Raw genomic sequence first — 19,016 nt, 5'->3', positions numbered from 1 at the left:
CTGGCAAGTGTCAACTGGCGCCCTCCTTCGCCAACTCTGCAAGTAATTCAGCCGAATCGATTGCTCGGAGTAGGTTGTCAATTAAGAACGGAGAAAGTCTCTTTTTTCAGGCTTTTGCCGTTTAATCATTCATTGACTTATTGTAAACCCTTAAAATTGTCAAGATACATCTGAAAGGCACTGCGAGTAAAAAAAAGCCTGTGAAGATTGAAAAAAAGGACACATACTGATTACATAACTAATCTTTCATTTCTCGAATAAAGAAAATGAGATAATTTGATAATTAATCGTCACAGACAAAACAAATATTTAGGTGTAAAGTAACGTATTCAAGTCTCAAGCTTGCATGGCTTGCATCGACCGACAGAATTGAATGACATGATTGAAAATAATTTTATTCTCAGAATCACCTGATACTCTATAAATTTCTCCGAAATAAACAGATAAAATGCTATATTAGAGTATCGATCGTATGAGAGTATTGTTGGCATGAAAGAACGAGCTAGATGAACGCATTTTACAGGAGTGGAAACAATCGTGTTTCGGTGAATGAGAAATTGCATCACGGTATGCATCATATGCCAGATGTAGTACGTCTATGTTCATAAGATGTGGACATTTTCGATGGCCGTAAGTTTCGCCTTTTCGTATAGGAGAAAAAAAAATCACGCATGGAGATTACGAATATAAATAAACCGGCCGCACAAATTGGCGGTTCTCCGCAGAATTTCGTCAGGAGCGCCGTGTGTCCCGTCACAATCGCAGAACCCTCGGGGCTGAATCACAAGCTCGACCGAGCAGACGGCAGTGGAGATTCGCGCGCGACGATCCAGTAGGAAATGGCCGCCGTTTTAAGGAGAAAATTTCGAGCCGTGCCGAACACGTTTGCCGGCAACAGGAATCTGCCGTTGCTCGTCGCCGCACGGTATGTGCAAAACGGTTTTACAGTTACGAAACGGATAATCAGATTGTGTGTTTTCGTAGATCCTTGACAAGATCATCAGTCCAAAGAGACATCAGTGAGGGATGGATAAGCAAGCTCTTGGTGAGGAAAATCGAGCCTACGAAAGAGTCGCACTCACGAATGCTCTCCGATAAGGAGGTCATTTACGCGCTGCATACTCATAACATTCGGCCAGACTCGATTGACAAATATTTGGCCAACTAGTAAGTCGACATATTTTTGACTTTGAGTGCATGATTGTCTGATCTATAAGCCCGATGTAATCCGTGAATTAATTCGTGAAAAGTCATGTACAATATTTCTTTTATTTATACATAAATTATTCGGTTTAATGAGTTATTAAACATTTACGTAACATTTGCTTTTCTATATTATTACAGCGAGGAAAATGTCAATCTTATACATTCAAAAAAATCAGAATTAAATTGTGAATTAGTTGGCTCATGGACAGTAGAAGTGGGAGATTTGGATCAGGCCATACATTTATGGCAATACACAGGTGGATTTGAACGTATAGATTATGCGCAAACTGTGTTTTCCAAAGATGAGGTATAAAATATTTTGCTTGTTTAAACAAGACATAAAAACAGTATATCTATGTACTCGTGATTATATTAATGATTTTTCTCTTGTATTCTTCAGGCTTACCAGCGACTACTCAAGGAAAGAGGGAATTACTTAAGATCACGTCATTTGCAGTATCTGTTGGCGTTCAGTTACTGGCCACCGTTGGAGAAACGAAAAGGCTCAAACAAATATGAAATACGCAGTTATAGTTTAAAACCAGGTACAATGATAGAATGGGGAAACAATTGGGCCAAAGCTATTAATTATAGACGCAACAATGATGAACCATTTGCTGGTTACTTTTCGCAAATTGGTAGACTGTACAATGTTCACCATATTTGGTGTAAGTTAAAAACTCTTTGTACTTACTATTACATTATATTACATTATCTCTCTGTACTTAATGTTACATTATCTTCTATATGTCACTTGTCCATTTTTGTACTTATTGACTATGTTGATCTTCATTTTTAGGTTATAAGGATCTTCAATCACGTAAGGAAACACGCGAAAGTGCGTGGAGATCACCAGGTTGGGATGAATGTGTCGCTTATACCGTACCGTTAATAAGGGAAATGCATTCGCGTATATTAAGTCCGACTTCGTTTTCGCCTACAAAATAAGGTTTTATGTGTACGGATGAAAATGCATTTGTATATTACTGGTATATATGCATACGTATGTGTACATACGCACACGCATATCGTGTGCACACTAAGTGTGTGCGTGTGTGCGCGAATATTGTAATATTGTAAAAATATTTGTTATATGTATACACTGTAGATTTAACTGTATAAACTGTACGCGCAATATGAGAAGAGTTACAAGTCTTTGTTGTATTACAACTGGCAGGATGTAGTTTGTTACTATTTGATTATACGCGTTGCAGTGTATATACTTTATGTTTTTTATCAATGTGTCAGTTGAAGCACAACATATATATGTATAGAAGAATATAAAGAAATCTTTATACTTCTGCATTTGTTCTTTATTCATCCATTAGCTTGTCGAGAAGGTAATAATTTTGGATTATTCCACGAGAAAATACTAGTTTTACATGTGTGATTTTACTTATGCCTTCCTATTTGCATACTTGTTCTGCTTTTATCTGTCGTGTTTGATGTACATTACAAACGAAATGAAACAATACTATGAACTTTTAATCATATTGTCATATAGAGTAAAAGAAATAGTATATTCGAATGTATTACGTTGATTAAATGTACAATTTAAATGATATATTATTTGGAAGGATCAGCAAATGGATAAAAATTCATTCATAGTTTAACACTTATCGTCTTTATTATCTTATCAATGCATTGGATTAAACAGCCTTAGTTGTCTTCTTTAAGCTTTAATTCAAATAATTAATTTGCGATGCAGGCAGCATTTTACATACATTTTTTCCACTGTCACTGTTTTAATTTTACAAAATGCCTATATATTATTTAAATTTAAAAATAAAACTAGATCATATAATTATCAAGAATGGTTATGATTTTTCGCATTACGTACGTTACATTTCACGATTAATTATTTCCTAGAAAGATATACTGATATCTATCTCAATAAAATTTTATATTTTATATCGTATTTATATAATGACGATAATAATAATAACAAAATAATATTTATCGAGAATATTTATCTATTGTATGTTATTATATCTCATACAAAATAGTTGTATGAGAATATATTGACTACAGATGTTAGTTAACTCTTTCGGGCAACTACCCTCAATTCGATGTAAAACACTTCAGCATTGCCACGGAAAAGTCTAAATAAAATTATTTTCTTCAAACTTCTTGCAACAAATGAAAAATTAGGACTAATATGTAATATTACTTTAGTTGCAAGAATTTGCATGAGTTAATATTTTAATATTGAGCTATATACATTACAAATCGAATAAGGAATAAATGTTGTAAATTCCAATGTTGACTTTGTTTAAAAATTATTGCCTCAATATTCATACTATTTAGTATGCATGTATATACATCAGATATGAACTTCATCTTACTATCAAAATTTGGTTCAAGGTGTTTGGTAGTGTTTGTGAAGAGTTTGTTCTTATTTGAGAACAAAAGAAATTAAAATTCAATTGCCGAGAAGTATACAATATACAAAGCTTTTACAGATTACTGAAAAGATAAAATTTCTTCTAGAAATAAATTCATTTCCAAATTCCATTGGAGAGAATAGATCTAATGTAATCTTATACATTGTATTATGCACCTTGCATTATGCATCTCTTGATTTTACAATGCTGATGCGTTTTTAAAATAATTGTTTCGTGTAAATTCATGCTGTAATAAATATATCTTCCGTAATTCTACATACATAGAATGACGTGCTAGAAAAGTCGTATAAATCTGTAGTAGCGATCGGTAATAATCGAAAATAGAAAGTACCTTCAGAAATCAAACGCTTATCAAAGACAATTTAATCGGTTTACATGTAGTTCATTATTGAATTTGCGACAATTTCTACATTTTGCTGAAAATTGAAACCACTTTTGCTGTAAATCTACTATACGCAAATGTTCATGTTGAAAAATAATAATCTTCTAAATGAATCTCTATCATTTCAATTAATGCAAGATAAATAATCATTCATTATAATACATTGTATGTTATTAATGAGGCGTTTTATGAGAACTGCGATGCATTTTAATAATCCACAGAATTTGGCACACACAATTGTTAAACATAATATTTACATAAATAAAATTATTTTATGATCTTATTAAAATAAAACAACCATGGAATTTTATTTGTTTTTAGAAACCAATTATAAAATGCACTGCGTGCACGTGCCTTCTGTTTTACAATGAAACATATTTTCTTCTTGAGAAAATTAACATTATTAAAATCAATAATGACATAAGTGGTTGTTGAACTTTTATTTCACTATCTTCAAAAGATATCAATTTCTTTTTTTTTTTTGTGTTTTATAAAATATACGTGTATGCTTGCTTTTTGCTTTACAAAATTACAGTTTTATAGCATCCTGTATATATTCTCTATTTGATGATCGATCTGAAGCATTTTCTACTTTCCACGGTATTTACTAATGATACTTTTTTAATCTGCAAACATGACTATGCTACTCTTGTTACTCTGCATATTTCAGATAGCATGTACTACAGCAAAAACAAGGCTGTTGAAAATAAAAGTTGTCATTATCTAATTAAAGCCAAAAACTGTATTGAAGTATATATATATATATATATATATATATATATATATATATATATACTTCAATACAGTATACAATATACTTCAATACAATACAGAAGTGTGTATATATATAGTTATATTCACTTCGGTATTTTGATGTATACAGAAACAATAATCCTTGTCATTGGTCGATAATGTAAAGAAGACATAATTATACAAATTGTTCGGAATCGCAATTATTACAGCAATTTCAAAAATATTGCGTATGTATCCGACGAATTGTCACTGCGCTTCTCTGTCTGCGAAGTGTACCGTAAAATACAAATCATCAACATTACAAAATCACACCTTAAATGGAAGTAAGTGAAGAGAACGAGCTTTCCTAAATAATAAAAAAACCCCGATTTAATAACATGGTATTTGATATGCTACGCCTATAATTAATTGTCTAGCTTATCAGTTATCACATTCCAAATTTAACTGACAAGGTTAGCCACTTTTTGGAAAATGTTATAAATCTTTCTGTGTACTAAATACTAGATGTTACAATCCAAATTCGGTATCGCGGTCCTATGTAAAGCGAATAAATATGTACAAAATGCTAGCAACATCGACAATCAATTTTCTAAATTGGGTATTCAGCAAGTTATAGTGATTACACAGACTATGGTCGAGAATTATTTTTTTTTTTTTTTTGTTACATATACATACAATTTAACTCAGAGACAACTCGTGCTTTATAATTAAAAGTGCGCCTAAAACTTAACAATCGTTTTATACAGAAGTCTTTCTAATGATGATAGGTTTAAAATCTAAAACTTTAATAATCGCAATTTTCAATTAATCATCCGTCGCAAGTGAAAGACTTATTACGTTAACATATTAAATTAATTTAACAGCTTTCCCGAACCGCACATCTTGCACAATTTGGAATCCAGTTTGTCAGCACGAACAATCTCTGTCTAGTTTGTTATATTCGAAATTAGTTTTTGTAATTGCGACTTCTAAATAAAGAACGATCTACGGAAGAATTTAAATACATCTTCATACATATGGGTGCCGTTTTCTTACTGTCTTTTTTTTATTTTCATACTTAATGAGTTGTTGCATTCAATTACTATGTATAACATGTGTCTATATTTACATGTTGTACAGCTATCATGGGAAACGCTTAAGTTGATTGTGACAGTTTTCCATCGTACAGTTTAGAACATATAACCATGATAACAATTGTATTGTTTGTATTTCACTATAATCACACTCGTACCGTTATAATTGAACACACTTTTAGATATTCGTTCGATGCATGCTACCTAGTCACTTAATGATTTCAACTTTTACATCAGATGTTGTCTCCATAAAGAACTTCACACACACGCACGCACACGCGCTCACGCGTGTTTTATATATATTTATATATAATAAAAGTAGGAATGTGTGTGCTATACTGCCATTGATAATGCAAATGACAAAATGTAAACTACGCAATGTTGCTACGCTATACGCGTTTAAAGCTCTTGCATTTTTTTTATTTTTTTTTAAACGCATAAATTATATAGACAAAAAGAATCTATAAACTTACGAAGTAAAATGCAATATTTTTGGTCATGCCCTTTCGATCTCAAAATTTCTCAAAATTATTTTCATTTCTTCTAAATCCAAAGAAATATTATTTTAATTTATGAAGAATCTCAAACCATAAGCGTAAAATAAAATTACAAAACATTAGCTTTATAACATACGCATTAATTAATACAGTACAAACATTTGATTGGCATTCATTGATATTTCCTCAATTACCACTTACAAGTATTTCATGGTGACATGTTTTACTGCTCTCGATATATAAAAAAAAAATTAGATTATATCTCGTTGAATTATAAAAATGTACATTTTATATGACAAAAATGAAATGCTTTATCTATCAAACTTATTTTATCTAGAAATCCAAAAGTAAATGGACCGTACGCATCGTTAAGTATTTAAATACATAATAATAGCACCTCTCCTTAAGAGTGTTATAATTAATGGAAACACACTTTCTCAATTCTTGATTTTAATACGAAACGACACTTGTTTTCATCAATTTCATAGAAATATATTATTACGTACTAATATTATTACGAACGTGTTATTGGGAGGAACAACAGTCACAATCATTTGGATTTCAGTTTTATATGTATAATGGCTTTTATGACATATAAAACAAAAGTACATGAGAAAAGAAATAAATCGAAAAAAAAAACAAAACATATATTTTCATATAAAAGTACAACATTGGGATGTGTACTGGATGAAATTTTAAATATTTTCAGAATGTATGACACAATATAAATATACTGAAGCGATGCAATTCAAACTTTTATGAAGAAAATGGAGAGATAAACGTTTTTTCAACGTTTATTCCAAATTTTCATGAAATGCAAATAATCGATACAGTTAAAGCAATACGAAGAGTGAATAATTTTGATTTGATGTACGAAATAAAGATAAATTATTGTGAACATAAAAATACGTAGAGCATTTAGTACTAGTAGATAATATCAATGTCTTACATTTAAGGTGTTCGTATCATGATTAATATCTGTTATTTTTTTCTTCATCAATTATAATATCTAATATAATTAAAAATTTCGGTGGTTTAATGAGTATATGAATAAAGACAGAAATAAGAAGAAAAAGTTATAAATGATATTAAATAACAATTAGTTTTATAATTGAGAATAAATTTACTTAATGTGTAAAACATATTTGGATTAATAACATAATGTTTTCGTTATTAAGAATATTACATCGTAAATAAGTTTTACATTTACTTCATTAATTTTCTGTAAGTTGTATGTTTAACGTTTTCATATATAATCAACGCTAAAGAATCTTATAGTTAGCAGAAAATCTGAAAGGAATTAAAAAGTAAATACTAATCACTTGTAATTCAACAATCATTTTATTATCAAATCAATTTTTGATATTGATATAAAATAAAAAGTATAAAGAATAATGAAAGAATAATTCGTTGTAGCCTGAATTTAATCCTCTTTTTGAAAAATGCACGTGTTGTGATTATTAACAAATAAATATATGTATTATTTATATATATATAGGGTGTCCCAGACTTATTGTAACACCCGTTAATGACAGATTCCTGAAGTCATTTCGACACGAAAATCTTAATATCCAAAATATCGAGACTGCTATAGTTTTTGAACAAGAAAGATTTAAAGTTCACCAATCAGCTTGTCAAAATTTTGCGCGCTCAGGAACATCGAATTCTTTCTACAACACTTTATTCAGCTCGATAGAAGTGATAATACTTGACACATTGTTCACATTATTTTTTTGTACACTGTTCGCAAGATTGACGAATTTTGGGATGATAGTTTCTAAATTGTCGTATGGAAACGCGATGCGCGCCAAACTGTCAAAGCATTTCGTATGAAGCGTGCCATTGACAAATGACGTTTTTTTTGTGATGAGAGAAAATCAATACAATCGGTACGAAGTATGATTTGCTGCGTAAAAAAAGGCGGACAATTTGTTCGCGTTCCTTTAGATAAATAAATAAAAATACATTTCTAAACGTGTTAATATTTTCTTTTCTTACCGACTTTATCTTTCTTATTGACATTTCATACTTCGTACCGATTGTATTGATTTTTTCTCATCACAAGAGGAAAAACATCATTTGTCAATGGCACGCTTCTTTGGCACGAATCCTTTGACAGTTCGATGCGCATCGACAATTTAGAAACTATTATCCCAAAATTCGTCAATATTGCGAAGTGTACAAAAAATAAAGTAAACAATATGTCAAGTATTATTATTTCTATCATGCTGAGTAAAATGTTTTTTGAAAAGGCTCTTTTGTTATGCGATGTCCCTGAGCGCACGAAATTTTGACAAACTGATTGGTGAACTTTAAACTTTTCCTGTTCAAAAACCATGGCAGCCTCGACATTTTGGCATTAAGATTTTCGTCTTCAAATGCCCTCAGGAATCTGCCATTAATAGGTGTTACAGTAAGTCTGGAACATCCTGTATACAAGGTGATTTAAAACAACCTAATGTCCTTGAAATGTCATATTCTTGAGCGAATTCTGAGACGATTTTTCCTTTTACAAAATTTTGTCCGAAGTTTTTTTCGAGTTATAATTGAAATAGCTACTTACAAGTCTAATACAACGGGCAAACAGAACGTGCAATGCATCATGAGACTGTCAAATGTTACGTTAATCTTATAATGCAACGTCCCTGCCTGTCCGCCATACGAGACTTGTAAGTAGCTAACCATTTTCAATTACAATTCGAAAACTAAGCTGCGAAAACTAAGCGGACAAAATTTCGTAAAAGGAAAACGAATTTTTAGAATTCGCTCAAGAATATGACATTTCAAGGATGTCAGGTTGTTTTAGATCACCCTGTGATTATAAATTGCTAAATTTATTAGAATAGTTTGTATTTTACAAATTCCACTAATTTTTGTTATTCCAAATTAAATATAATTAAAATCTTGAAATATATAAGAAATACAATTAATGTTCAATTGTTACGAAGAATTTTAAGATGTGAAAGCAGCAACGTAAAATTGAGAACATTACCGAGAAAGATATCTCAGGCTTTTTCAAATTTTAAGGAAGAAAGAAAAATAAAATATAATTTGAGCATCAAAATTATCGTACTGTTATTTTTATTATATTTGCAGTGTATTAATAAATAAGTGTCTTTAAACTTGTTTTTTTTGCTGTAGCAGGTGTGTATAAAATTCTTTATTCGCTATGTTGACGTTTTCTATAAATTTTAAGATTCTACTGGATATTAAAAATGAGATTAATGCTTCCAAGACTTTTCTTTATCTTTATATGCACTTCAAGATATTTGGTTATGATTAATAAATATTATAATGTTGCAAAAAGCATCTAAATTCTTCTTCAATATGAAGCTCACTCTCTCTTTCTCTCTCTCTCTCTCTCTCTCTCTCTCTTTCTCTCTGGTAAATTATATTGATATTATGTTGATCTTGACGATTAAAAAATATGCGGTTATGATAATTTCAGTCCAATACACATTCCCAACCTCAACAAACCTCTTAGATTCGGGTCAATGCACGCAACGAGCCAACCCTTGTTATATATGTAAGTCATCGAATTAATATATGTCGGTAGACTCGTCATGTACTTACTATAGGCAGACATACATACATATATAGAAATATATATATTTCTATTGATAGAGAATATTCTTCTATATAGAGATATATATATTTCTATTAATATGATTAAAATTAGAGACTATTAGGGGGGAAGGATGTGGAGCTGTTACTGTGAGCTAGACTTAACATAGAGCCGCTAAGGCTTTCATCATCTGGGTAAGATTCTTTTGATGCCTCAGCTATCGCCAGAGCACTGCAATAATATAAAAAGTATTACGATGAAAAATATATAAAGATATCTCATTTATATGTATTGTTAGTTAATGGATGTGTTTGGTAAACATATTACAATACTTATTAAAAACTGAAATTAAAGGAGGATAGGTAAAATAGGTCGATTTTGGCTCCTGGAGCGGCAAGTAATAACGGTATGTTTTTTTTGTACTGCTGAATCTGAATCTGACCTTTAAAAATGTCTAACCTATCGGGAAAATATTAAAATCAGCATATGAAGCTGTCAAATATCTAGTACCGTAAATTATTATTGTTGAACTTTACGAACGTATTAATTTATGTTTTCCTGCTAGTAAAACATAATAATACTCTCATCTCTAATAGTTCATGTTCTGCTTGACAAAAAAAAGTAAAAGTTATTAATATCTAAAAACAGAAGCATTATCGATGGAAACCATTTTAAATCTTGACTACTGCACCTGAGAGCATTGTTGTTTATTACGCCTTACAAGGATTTTCTCCACACAAAATTTTCATGTGTATAATAGATTTCAGTTCATTAAAAGTATTTTGCTATTGTAATATTTTTACTACAACAGTATATAGTAGATTTTACCATTAGAAACTGTAAGATTCACGCAAAAAATATTTTTAAGCACCAAGATCCGCTTTGACCAAATAAGACCTTTATTTATTAATTTGTGTTAATATATCGATTGATTTTTACTTAATATTGTTTATTTCACTATTGTTTTACAGTTTCATTAACATATCATTCTCATAATAGCTTCATATGCTGATTTTAATACTTTCCCGACAGGTTAGACATTTTTAAAGATCAAATTCAAATTCAGCAGCTCAAAAACTACAAAAAAACATACCGTTTTTACTTGTCGTTCCGGGGGCCAAAATTGTTCTATTTTACCCATCCTTCTTTGGGCTACAGTATTAATAGCGCAGTGAAATTTAATAAAATTTCTCTATTAATTGTATATTTAGAGATTTTGCAGTTTAAATAAAAGTGTGATCTGTGTGGTCGTTTCACGTACCTGAATCCTATTCTTGCACTTTCCTCATCAAATTGCTGCAATTCCCGTTCTTGCCTTTCATGTAACAGACGTATACGTTCACTACGTTCACGAAGGAATTCCTGAGTTTCTAATTCCATTTTTTGTTCAAGCAAAGCTCGCCTAACAGATACACGATCTTCCAATTCGCGGCGTTCTCTGTTTCTTTGCGCTTCGGCTTGCATTTTATTTTTTGATTGGTATGCCATTAGAATTTCTAATTCATAATTTAATCTTTCCTGCAAAAATCAATTTTAATTCATCATTAAAACAATTATTATATAACACGATATAACAAGATGTAATCTAATATGCTACAATAATAATATGAAATAATGTAATTTATCATATCAAACCTTAAGATTATGGCATTCTACTTCTTGCGATTCATCTAGCCGTATACTTTGTTTCTGAAGCATTTCAGCGATACTCTGCTCATATTGATCGCCTAAAAGTGCCAATTTACGTCTTTGTTCCTCCTTTAATTTTTTAATAACCGCTTTCTGCTCATCCTTAGCAGTTGTTTGCAAGATTTGAGCTTTTAACGCTTTATATTGTCGTGTTTGTATTTTACAAGTTTCTCTAAACTGTTTACGAATTTGCATTTCCTTTTGCTGAAATTGTAAAAGTCAATTGTCGATATAATTAATAATAAATATAGTAAGAAGATATATTTTAAAAATTGACACGATGCATGTTGAAAACATTTATGTATTCTAAAACAAGCATTAACATAAAATCAGTTATGTTAATCTGATATTCTAATTGATTACGTACCTTGAGACTCTTCGGTTGTTGCTTAAGTTCTAACGCATGTTTCTTACGCAGATCGCGCTCAGCTCTCTGCATATAATCCTGCTGATTACAAAGCTCTGTTGTATGCTGTCGGTGCACTTGATCCTCACGAAGTGCGTGCACCGCTCTTTGTTGTCTATATTCCAATTCCTGCGTTTTTTCATGATGACGCAAGAGCATAGCATGAGCCTGCTCCAATTGTTGTTGCCGTTTGTTCAATTCCTATGCGATAAATGTATTCTATATAAAGGACCTTGTGCAATTCTTATGAGAAAGCATGTTAGATCAATTTGTCTGAATGTTTGTTACAGTGTAGTTCTTGCTATGGTGTCTCACTGATCAAAAAACTCAATGTGCACAGAAAATGAACAGTTTGTAAGTTATAGAGACTTGAGTCTTTTTCACAAGATCTATTTGCATGCTTGCTTGTGTATGCGTATTTTTGTGTGTATCCGTTGTATGGGTGTCCGTCATTATCAGAATTTGGAGGTGGTCGAGATATCTCGTTCGTAGCGACAGGTAGGCCGGCGCTATGGCATTCTCGGCGATCGGACGCTCGCATACAAGTATGCAATCTTGTGAAGAAGACTTTCAAATATAACTTAAAAATTATCCATTTTCAACTTTTGTGCCTATTGAGTTTTTTTTATCAGAGACGAGAACTATACTGTATAAAAAAAAATCAGACAAATTGACCAAACACGTTTTTCTCATAAAAATCGTGCGAGGCCTTGAAGCATGATCTTAAGGTTAATATTTAAAAGATATCTATCTAATATACGTTCCATACAAATCATGTCATTCACCACTTGACAGTCATGCTTGAACTGAAAAGGCTAAATTATTTTAAAAACTATCGTGAATTATTGATGAAAAATATTTCATACGCGTGTGTTATATAATAACTGTTATATCTTTGTCTAATAAAATTGTTTTTAACTTTTTCAAAGATACTGGCATATATGCGTACACACATTCAATTTTATTCACCTTAAACATAATCGACAAAGATATAATAAAAATAATCGACAAACAAATACTTAAAAAACTACGATATTCCCCAACAGGAAAAAGATTGAGACTTGACAACCGATTGTTAGATAACTATATGAATAAATTTTGAATATAATAAAAAAAATTAAAGTTTTTCTATGGTTTTGATAAATTCGTCCATAGAGGTTAAAAGAACCATCAATTTGTAGAATATTTAATACATGAAAAATACAATATAGAAAAAGATTTTGGAGAAAATGTGTGACTGTTCAGCGGTTAAAAAACTATTTTCTCTCTACCTCGATTTTATATACATATATATACATATATATATATATAATTATACGAACTTCACGAAGAAGCTCTTGCTCCAGACTGTGGAAGATGAGTAACTTTTTTCTGCGAAATTTGCGAATTTCAAGATCCAAGTATTCTCGTTGTCCTCTCGCGAGCCGTTGTTCTTCCTGCGCTTCCATCTGTCTCAAGTTATCTTTTTGACTTTGAAGTGTAGCGTCTCGTTGCCTCTTTGGAGTTACTTCGTCTTGAGAGAGTTCCTTTTTCCATCTTTCTTTATAAGCCTATACAGATACAATTGTATAATGTTTGGAAATGTAAATTAAACACGTTAAGCCTTTTGCATAAATTTTTATGCCAACAAAATCTTACTTTGTACTCTCTTTTCTGTTGAGCTTCCAGAGCTTTACGATCAGCTTCTTGTCTACTTGTTATCTCTTTATGAAGTTTCTTCTCGGCATTTTGATTTTGTTTTAGTTTACGTTCCAGTTCTTGTAAGTGTCTGAGCTGCAGCTTCTCGAGGTCCTTACTAAATTGTTGCAAAAGAGTTTCATACTCTTTATCCAACAGCTGTTTATGTGATTCCATTTCCATTTTGCAGCGTTCCTCTAATTTTACCTGCAACAAGAATATATTGTATTATACATGTGAGAATATATTATAATATAAAAATTTTGACATTACAATTATTGATAATTATTGTATATACATATTTGCAATCCTTTTCTTTACCAAAATTTTTTGAAGCTCGTGATGTTTACAAAATAAATTCAAATCCTACCAGACCGAATATAATGTAATTTACATAATGTAAAGTTTGGAATCATAGTTATATGATGTTATTTTGCGTTTTTCTTTGTTCTCCTCCATAAAAATAGATAAAATATTGTAATTCTTACCAAAGCACCTTGATGTTCTCTCCTCATTCGTTTGTATCCACTCATTTGTTCATGCATTTCTTCTTGCATATGTTCCTTTTGTTGTTTCGTAACAATTGATGTCGTCCTAATTGTTGCAAAATTATTGGCACCATGTTCAAGAAGATTGGCAGTGACACCACCTGCTGAAACTTTATGCCGATTTCTGACAGATCCTGAAGAATAGTCGTTACCATCAGCATTCGGCAGCGGCAGGCTATTGGTAGAGGAACTTTGAGAGCTCGCGGAGACGCCCATTGAATGAATCGAGTGTTCTGAGGTAATTGAATTGCTTTTGCTACTATCACCACCCGTTTGTTCATCAGGAGTATCTGTAACAAGCAAACAGTTTTCAAAACTTTTTTTATTATTTCGTGTGTCTTCAATTTGTAAATTTAAGATATTTTAAGATATATTAAGGTTTTTTTTACACCGCTGCGTTAGGACCAATATTTGTCATTATCTATCATAATTATCATAAGACTATAACATTTCTTTTTTGTTTTTCTTTCTTTATATATCTATACTTGTCAAACAACTTTCATATTTTTTCACATGTAAGGATATTTTGCCTTTGTAAAATTTTAATTCTCGATATAGTAGATTTCTTGTCCCACAGTTTTAAAGATTTGGAAAGCTCGGTAAAATACATACAATACGCTAGCATACATGAGAATTATTTATAAGTAATAAATTATAGATTATTAGATTGAACATTTTGATAGACATACCGTCAGCGTCGCCAATTGTGCTCTCTGTTTCACATGCGTCGATCATCAGGATCTTCTTCATTTTACGATAATTCAAGTTATCTAATTCCCGGACAGCGGCCTTCGTTCTCTGTATCAGATCTATTAAAACTTGTGGAGAACGTGATCTGATGACAAATTGATGCTGTAAAATTGAAAGCCTATAAGAGAACAACTAGACTACTACTAACGTACTATCTAAAATAAAAAAAAATAAAAGAAACGAATATAGAGTAGTATTGTGGGTATACATAAGGACAACTCACTGATAACAGTTTGCCGGATGTTGGTCTTTCCACTGGGCTTTTCGTAAGACACACCTCAACAAAATGACGAAAAACATCAGTCCAATCTGGCGAATTTAATGTTGGAGTATCATTCTGTGCAATATGATACAAGGCGCTCATAGCGTTCATATTAAAATAAGGTGGTTTCCTTTCCGCTGTAAGTGTTAATACAATTAGAATAGCGCAATAAGATGCACGAAAGTTAACACTTCGCCGATGGGGGCTAATACACTAATATTTCCCTTTAATTTGGTCCATTGCGAGCAAATCCAGGCGCGCGCACAATAAAAGGAAAAACTACGCGTTCTCTCGGCGAAGTGTTGAGATATTAGTTATAGTTATGTCAAAATAAAACAATCACATTAATTGCACAAAAAATATAATCAATTTGTTGTGTGAAAGAAAATATATAAGGTGTGTGTGTATGTGTGTGTGAGTGTACAGTTGCGATGAATTGTGATATACAAAATAAATGTTGATCTATTAACTCTGTATTGAATAAGTTTTCACCGTGGTATACTATATCAACAGACCTAATTCGATGCATGTTATTCCTAATGACCATACGTCAACCTTGCCATCATATTGCCCCTCGTCCATGGCCAATATAACCTCTGGTGCCATCCAGTATGGAGTCCCTACGAAGCTATTGGCTGGACATTTTATACTCGCAGATCCAAAATCAGCTAATTTTACTGTACCATTCTCAGTAAGTAAAATATTTCCTGCTTTTACATCACGATGGATTCTTCCGAGAGAATGGAGATAATGCAAGCCACGCAATACACCTTCACATATTGCAGCTATCTCTTCTTCTTTCAAAGGTCTTTTATGTACTTCAATGATGTCTGATGCAGAGCCAAGACAATATTCCATCACCAACTGTGAAACAGGATATATCACGGTTTTATATCGTTCAGAAAATCTTATATTTTTAAAGATCTAGAATATAAGACAAAAAGAGAAAAAAAAAAAAAAAGAAAATAACAATTTAATTATTCTGTACATACCCAGGCAGTGTGGTCCCTGAGATAGCAACCCTTATACTCTATAGTGTTGGGATGATTAAGTTGCCTAAGAAATCGAATTTCTTTCAAAATGTCCTGCCATTTTTCCACCGTTTGCTTCCCCAGGTAGGACATCTTTTTGATGGCAACAATTTCTTTGGTAACCAGGCATCGTGCATAGTAAACAGCCCCGAAACTGCCATGCCCGATCTCGCGCAAATCCTCAAATATTTTCTCCGGATCATTTTTCTCAAATAATTCGGCAATCTCTGGATCCTTTAAACTACCAGGCCTTGCAACAGCTGGCATAGTCGAGTTATTGATAATTAGATGTCCGAGGCCTAGTCCAGACACCTTGCCTTGTTATCGTCTTTAAATTCCTTGTCCTTCTGACTTTGTTGAATCCTCTGTCAGTCCATTCCCGAATTTAACATTCTATCTATAAAAGAAATACGCTTTATACTTTTTTATTCGTTGAGCCAACTAGCTATAAAGAATACGAATACTAGAAAGTACAAGACAATTTGTAACTATACTATGTGTGAAGTAGATTCCTTATTTAATTCGGAAATAAGTATTTTTATAGATATTGTAAGAGATAAAAAGAAAAAAAAAGATGTAGTAATTTTTTCAACATCTCGGTAAATTAAAATTCTGCTAATGTAAGGACTTGAAATTAAATAAAAAATAAAGTTTTATTGTGCAAATTATGTTAAAAAGACACTTTTCCATCCACTTATATTTTCGAATTTAATTATACAAAAGTAATCCAGCTTCACAAATAAGCCTTTCGCAAAATTGTTGCCGATAGATTTTCAAGTTTAAGCAAGCAACTCTGAGTGCCTGTATTCACATTTGCTCCGTGTAAAAAGAATGGTTAATTTTCCACTCGACTATCAAAAGTCAAAGCATCATCCGACCGGATGCGTTTGACACAGCACAGCACAGCACAGAAATCGCAAATATAACAAACGTTTGGATTCGCGACTCATTATCCTACTTGTTATGATTTTTTTTGTGCACAGAGTGAAATCTAAAAGCGATCCCCCATCGCGAGAGCGAGAGCACGTAACACGGCTGAAACGACACAGAAATAGGCACGTTCCTGCAGAAGCGACAAGAACCATCGCACTCTCGTCATTGTTGTCGTCTTAGTCACGTTACTAGAGAGTGCGGCTAATACCTAATGTATGAAGGAGTAGAACACCGGTTGTCGTCGTTTCTGCATGACATTAATCACCCGCCACGGAGCATTGACTACCTTGTTGCGCGAGTTGCACCGGACTGGACCGGGGGGCGAAATTTGGCAGGGCGCGCACGGCGTTCCGACGTTGAGGGCGTAAGTAAAGAATTATTGAGCGGCACCGCGAGAACTTTTGAAAAAACCAGCCTCTGGACGAGAGTAAACCTTGCGAAAAGATCGAACGATGATGGTGGACATTGTAAGAAAAGTGCGGTGGATCGGATGATGACGGGGAATTCGCAGGAGGTGGAGAAATGCGGGCGTAAGGAGGGTTGGGTCTTCGCACTCGTCGGCCCGATCGCACTCCCCTCCCTTTTCGAGCGAGCGAGCGAGCGAGCGCGATGTAGCGCTGCACTGCGTTGCGCTGCGCTCCGATGCAGTACGTCGTCAACACGAAAACACACTTTGCATCAGCGTGTGTCACGGCCGCGAGTCTGGCTGAGCGGCTGGCGTGTATGCATGAATGCTTGCTCGAAATGATTGGCCGTGAGGAAAAAAATTCACGAGGTAGGGTGGGCCGGGTTAAAAAAGAGCTGAGGAAATCGTATTCACCTCCAAAATGGCGAGGGAGCGGGCGGGGAAGCATGCGCCTCGCAAGCTCCGTGCACTCTTTTTTAGGCGGAGAAAACAGCAGAGAAAGAACAGGAGCGGCAGCAGCTCTTTTTCCTGAACCTGGCCACCGATCCCGCGGACATAATTAAGCGTCTGTCTTTGAGCGATTCCGCTGCTGATTCGTCGTCGCGCAAGCTGTCCACCGCACCCCGGAACAATACACGCCTTCTTCTTCTCCTCGTCGTCGTCGGCGTTGTTGTTGTCCCCGTGGTCGTCTTCGTCTTCGTTGACGTCGCCGTTTCCACCGTCGCCGCCGCTGCTACCGTCGTCGTCGTCGTCGTCGTCGTCGTCGTCGTCGTTGCTGTCGCTGTCGCTGTCGTCGTCGTCGTCGTCGTCGTCGTCGTCGTCGTTGTCGTCGTTGTCACCGTCGTCGTCTCTGTCGTTGTCGTTGTCGTTGTTGTCGCCGACGTCACCGTTGTCGTTGTGCCGTTGCCGTTGCCGTCGCCGTCGTGTTGTATACGCACGTCACGAACGCACGTATGCACGCATACACGCACTCTCTCGCGAGAGAGTGAGCGAGCCACGAGCTAGCGAGCGACGACGATCCGTGACGAGTGTTGACACGGCGCCCACCGTCGCTCGAACCTACGGACGAGCGCAGGGAACACGCTCGAGAATTCCACTGCTGCTTCACGCCCGCTTTTGCTCGTATCGCTTTGTATTGTACCGTATACTGTATACACTACACGGCACATCACCAAAATTGCCCGTCGCGATGGCGATGGCGCTCTGTGCCAATCGTATTGCAAACTAATCACTTCGGTATGATCGCTCTCTCTTGTTCCTCTTTGTAGAACAATTCAGACAGTTTTCTCTGTTACCAACCGATGAAAAGTTCGATTTTTAACAATTACTTCATTATTCGCATGTGGCAATTTAAACATTTCTGCTTTATCATATAATAATTCTTTAATTTACACAATGTATATTCTACAAGTGGATTTTGTAAAACTGTATAT

The 19,016-nt window shown here is 33.7% G+C and overlaps 2 protein-coding genes across 7 annotated transcripts; one reads left to right on the top strand and one right to left on the bottom strand.

The window, feature by feature from the left end:
• The first annotated feature begins 66 nt into the window (after nt 1–66).
• On the top strand, nt 67–2,503 carry Nipsnap (protein nipsnap). Of its 2 annotated transcripts, XM_012379185.2 has the most exons (6): nt 67–630; nt 726–925; nt 985–1,167; nt 1,345–1,513; nt 1,607–1,874; nt 2,006–2,503. In XM_012379185.2, the coding sequence occupies exons 2-6, from the start codon at nt 840–842 to the stop codon at nt 2,152–2,154; spliced, it is 855 nt and encodes a 284-aa protein (XP_012234608.1). In that variant the 5' UTR covers nt 67–630; nt 726–839; the 3' UTR covers nt 2,155–2,503. The 2 variants fall into 2 exon arrangements, with proteins under 2 accessions (XP_012234608.1, XP_067215305.1); XM_067359204.1 differs by lacking the exon at nt 67–630 and having other exon boundaries at nt 643–925.
• Nucleotides 2,504–2,807: 304 nt separating this feature from the next.
• On the bottom strand, nt 2,808–18,797 carry Tao (Serine/threonine-protein kinase Tao). 5 transcript variants are annotated; one of them, XM_012379194.2, is made up of 12 exons: nt 17,998–18,797; nt 16,206–16,641; nt 15,729–16,077; nt 15,175–15,350; nt 14,891–15,053; nt 14,142–14,491; nt 13,615–13,860; nt 13,299–13,526; nt 11,938–12,177; nt 11,517–11,774; nt 11,143–11,399; nt 2,808–10,112 (listed from the first exon to the last, which is right to left on the bottom strand). In XM_012379194.2, exons 2-12 carry the CDS (start codon nt 16,509–16,511, stop codon nt 9,992–9,994), a joined length of 2,694 nt encoding a protein of 897 aa, XP_012234617.1. In that variant the 5' UTR covers nt 16,512–16,641; nt 17,998–18,797; the 3' UTR covers nt 2,808–9,991. The 5 variants fall into 5 exon arrangements, with proteins under 5 accessions (XP_012234617.1, XP_012234620.1, XP_012234618.1 ...); XM_012379197.2 differs by having other exon boundaries at nt 16,206–16,637; XM_012379195.2 differs by lacking the exon at nt 17,998–18,797 and adding an exon at nt 17,386–17,788.
• Between the last annotated feature and the right edge of the window lie 219 nt (nt 18,798–19,016).

This window comes from Linepithema humile, chromosome 7 (assembly GCF_040581485.1).
Source record: "Linepithema humile isolate Giens D197 chromosome 7, Lhum_UNIL_v1.0, whole genome shotgun sequence".
Classification (NCBI taxonomy): Eukaryota; Metazoa; Arthropoda; class Insecta; order Hymenoptera; family Formicidae; genus Linepithema; species Linepithema humile.
This window is presented reverse-complemented; position numbering and strand designations above follow the sequence as displayed.

Excerpts from the sequence above, each read along its gene's own strand:
- Tao (XM_012379194.2), bottom strand. The coding sequence starts at position 16,511 with ATGCCAGCTGTTGCAAGGCCTGGTAGTTTAAAGGATCCAGAGATTGCC. Across the intron at positions 15,351-15,728 it reads AATAACATGCATCGAATTAG|CGGAAAGGAAACCACCTTAT; the intron begins GTCTGTTGATAT and ends TAACACTTACAG. Across the intron at positions 11,400-11,516 it reads TAGAATGCCATAATCTTAAG|GAAAGATTAAATTATGAATT; the intron begins GTTTGATATGAT and ends TGATTTTTGCAG.
- Nipsnap (XM_012379185.2), top strand. The coding sequence starts at position 840 with ATGGCCGCCGTTTTAAGGAGAAAATTTCGAGCCGTGCCGAACACGTTT. Across the intron at positions 926-984 it reads CCGTTGCTCGTCGCCGCACG|ATCCTTGACAAGATCATCAG; the intron begins GTATGTGCAAAA and ends GTGTTTTCGTAG. Across the intron at positions 1,514-1,606 it reads CTGTGTTTTCCAAAGATGAG|GCTTACCAGCGACTACTCAA; the intron begins GTATAAAATATT and ends TGTATTCTTCAG.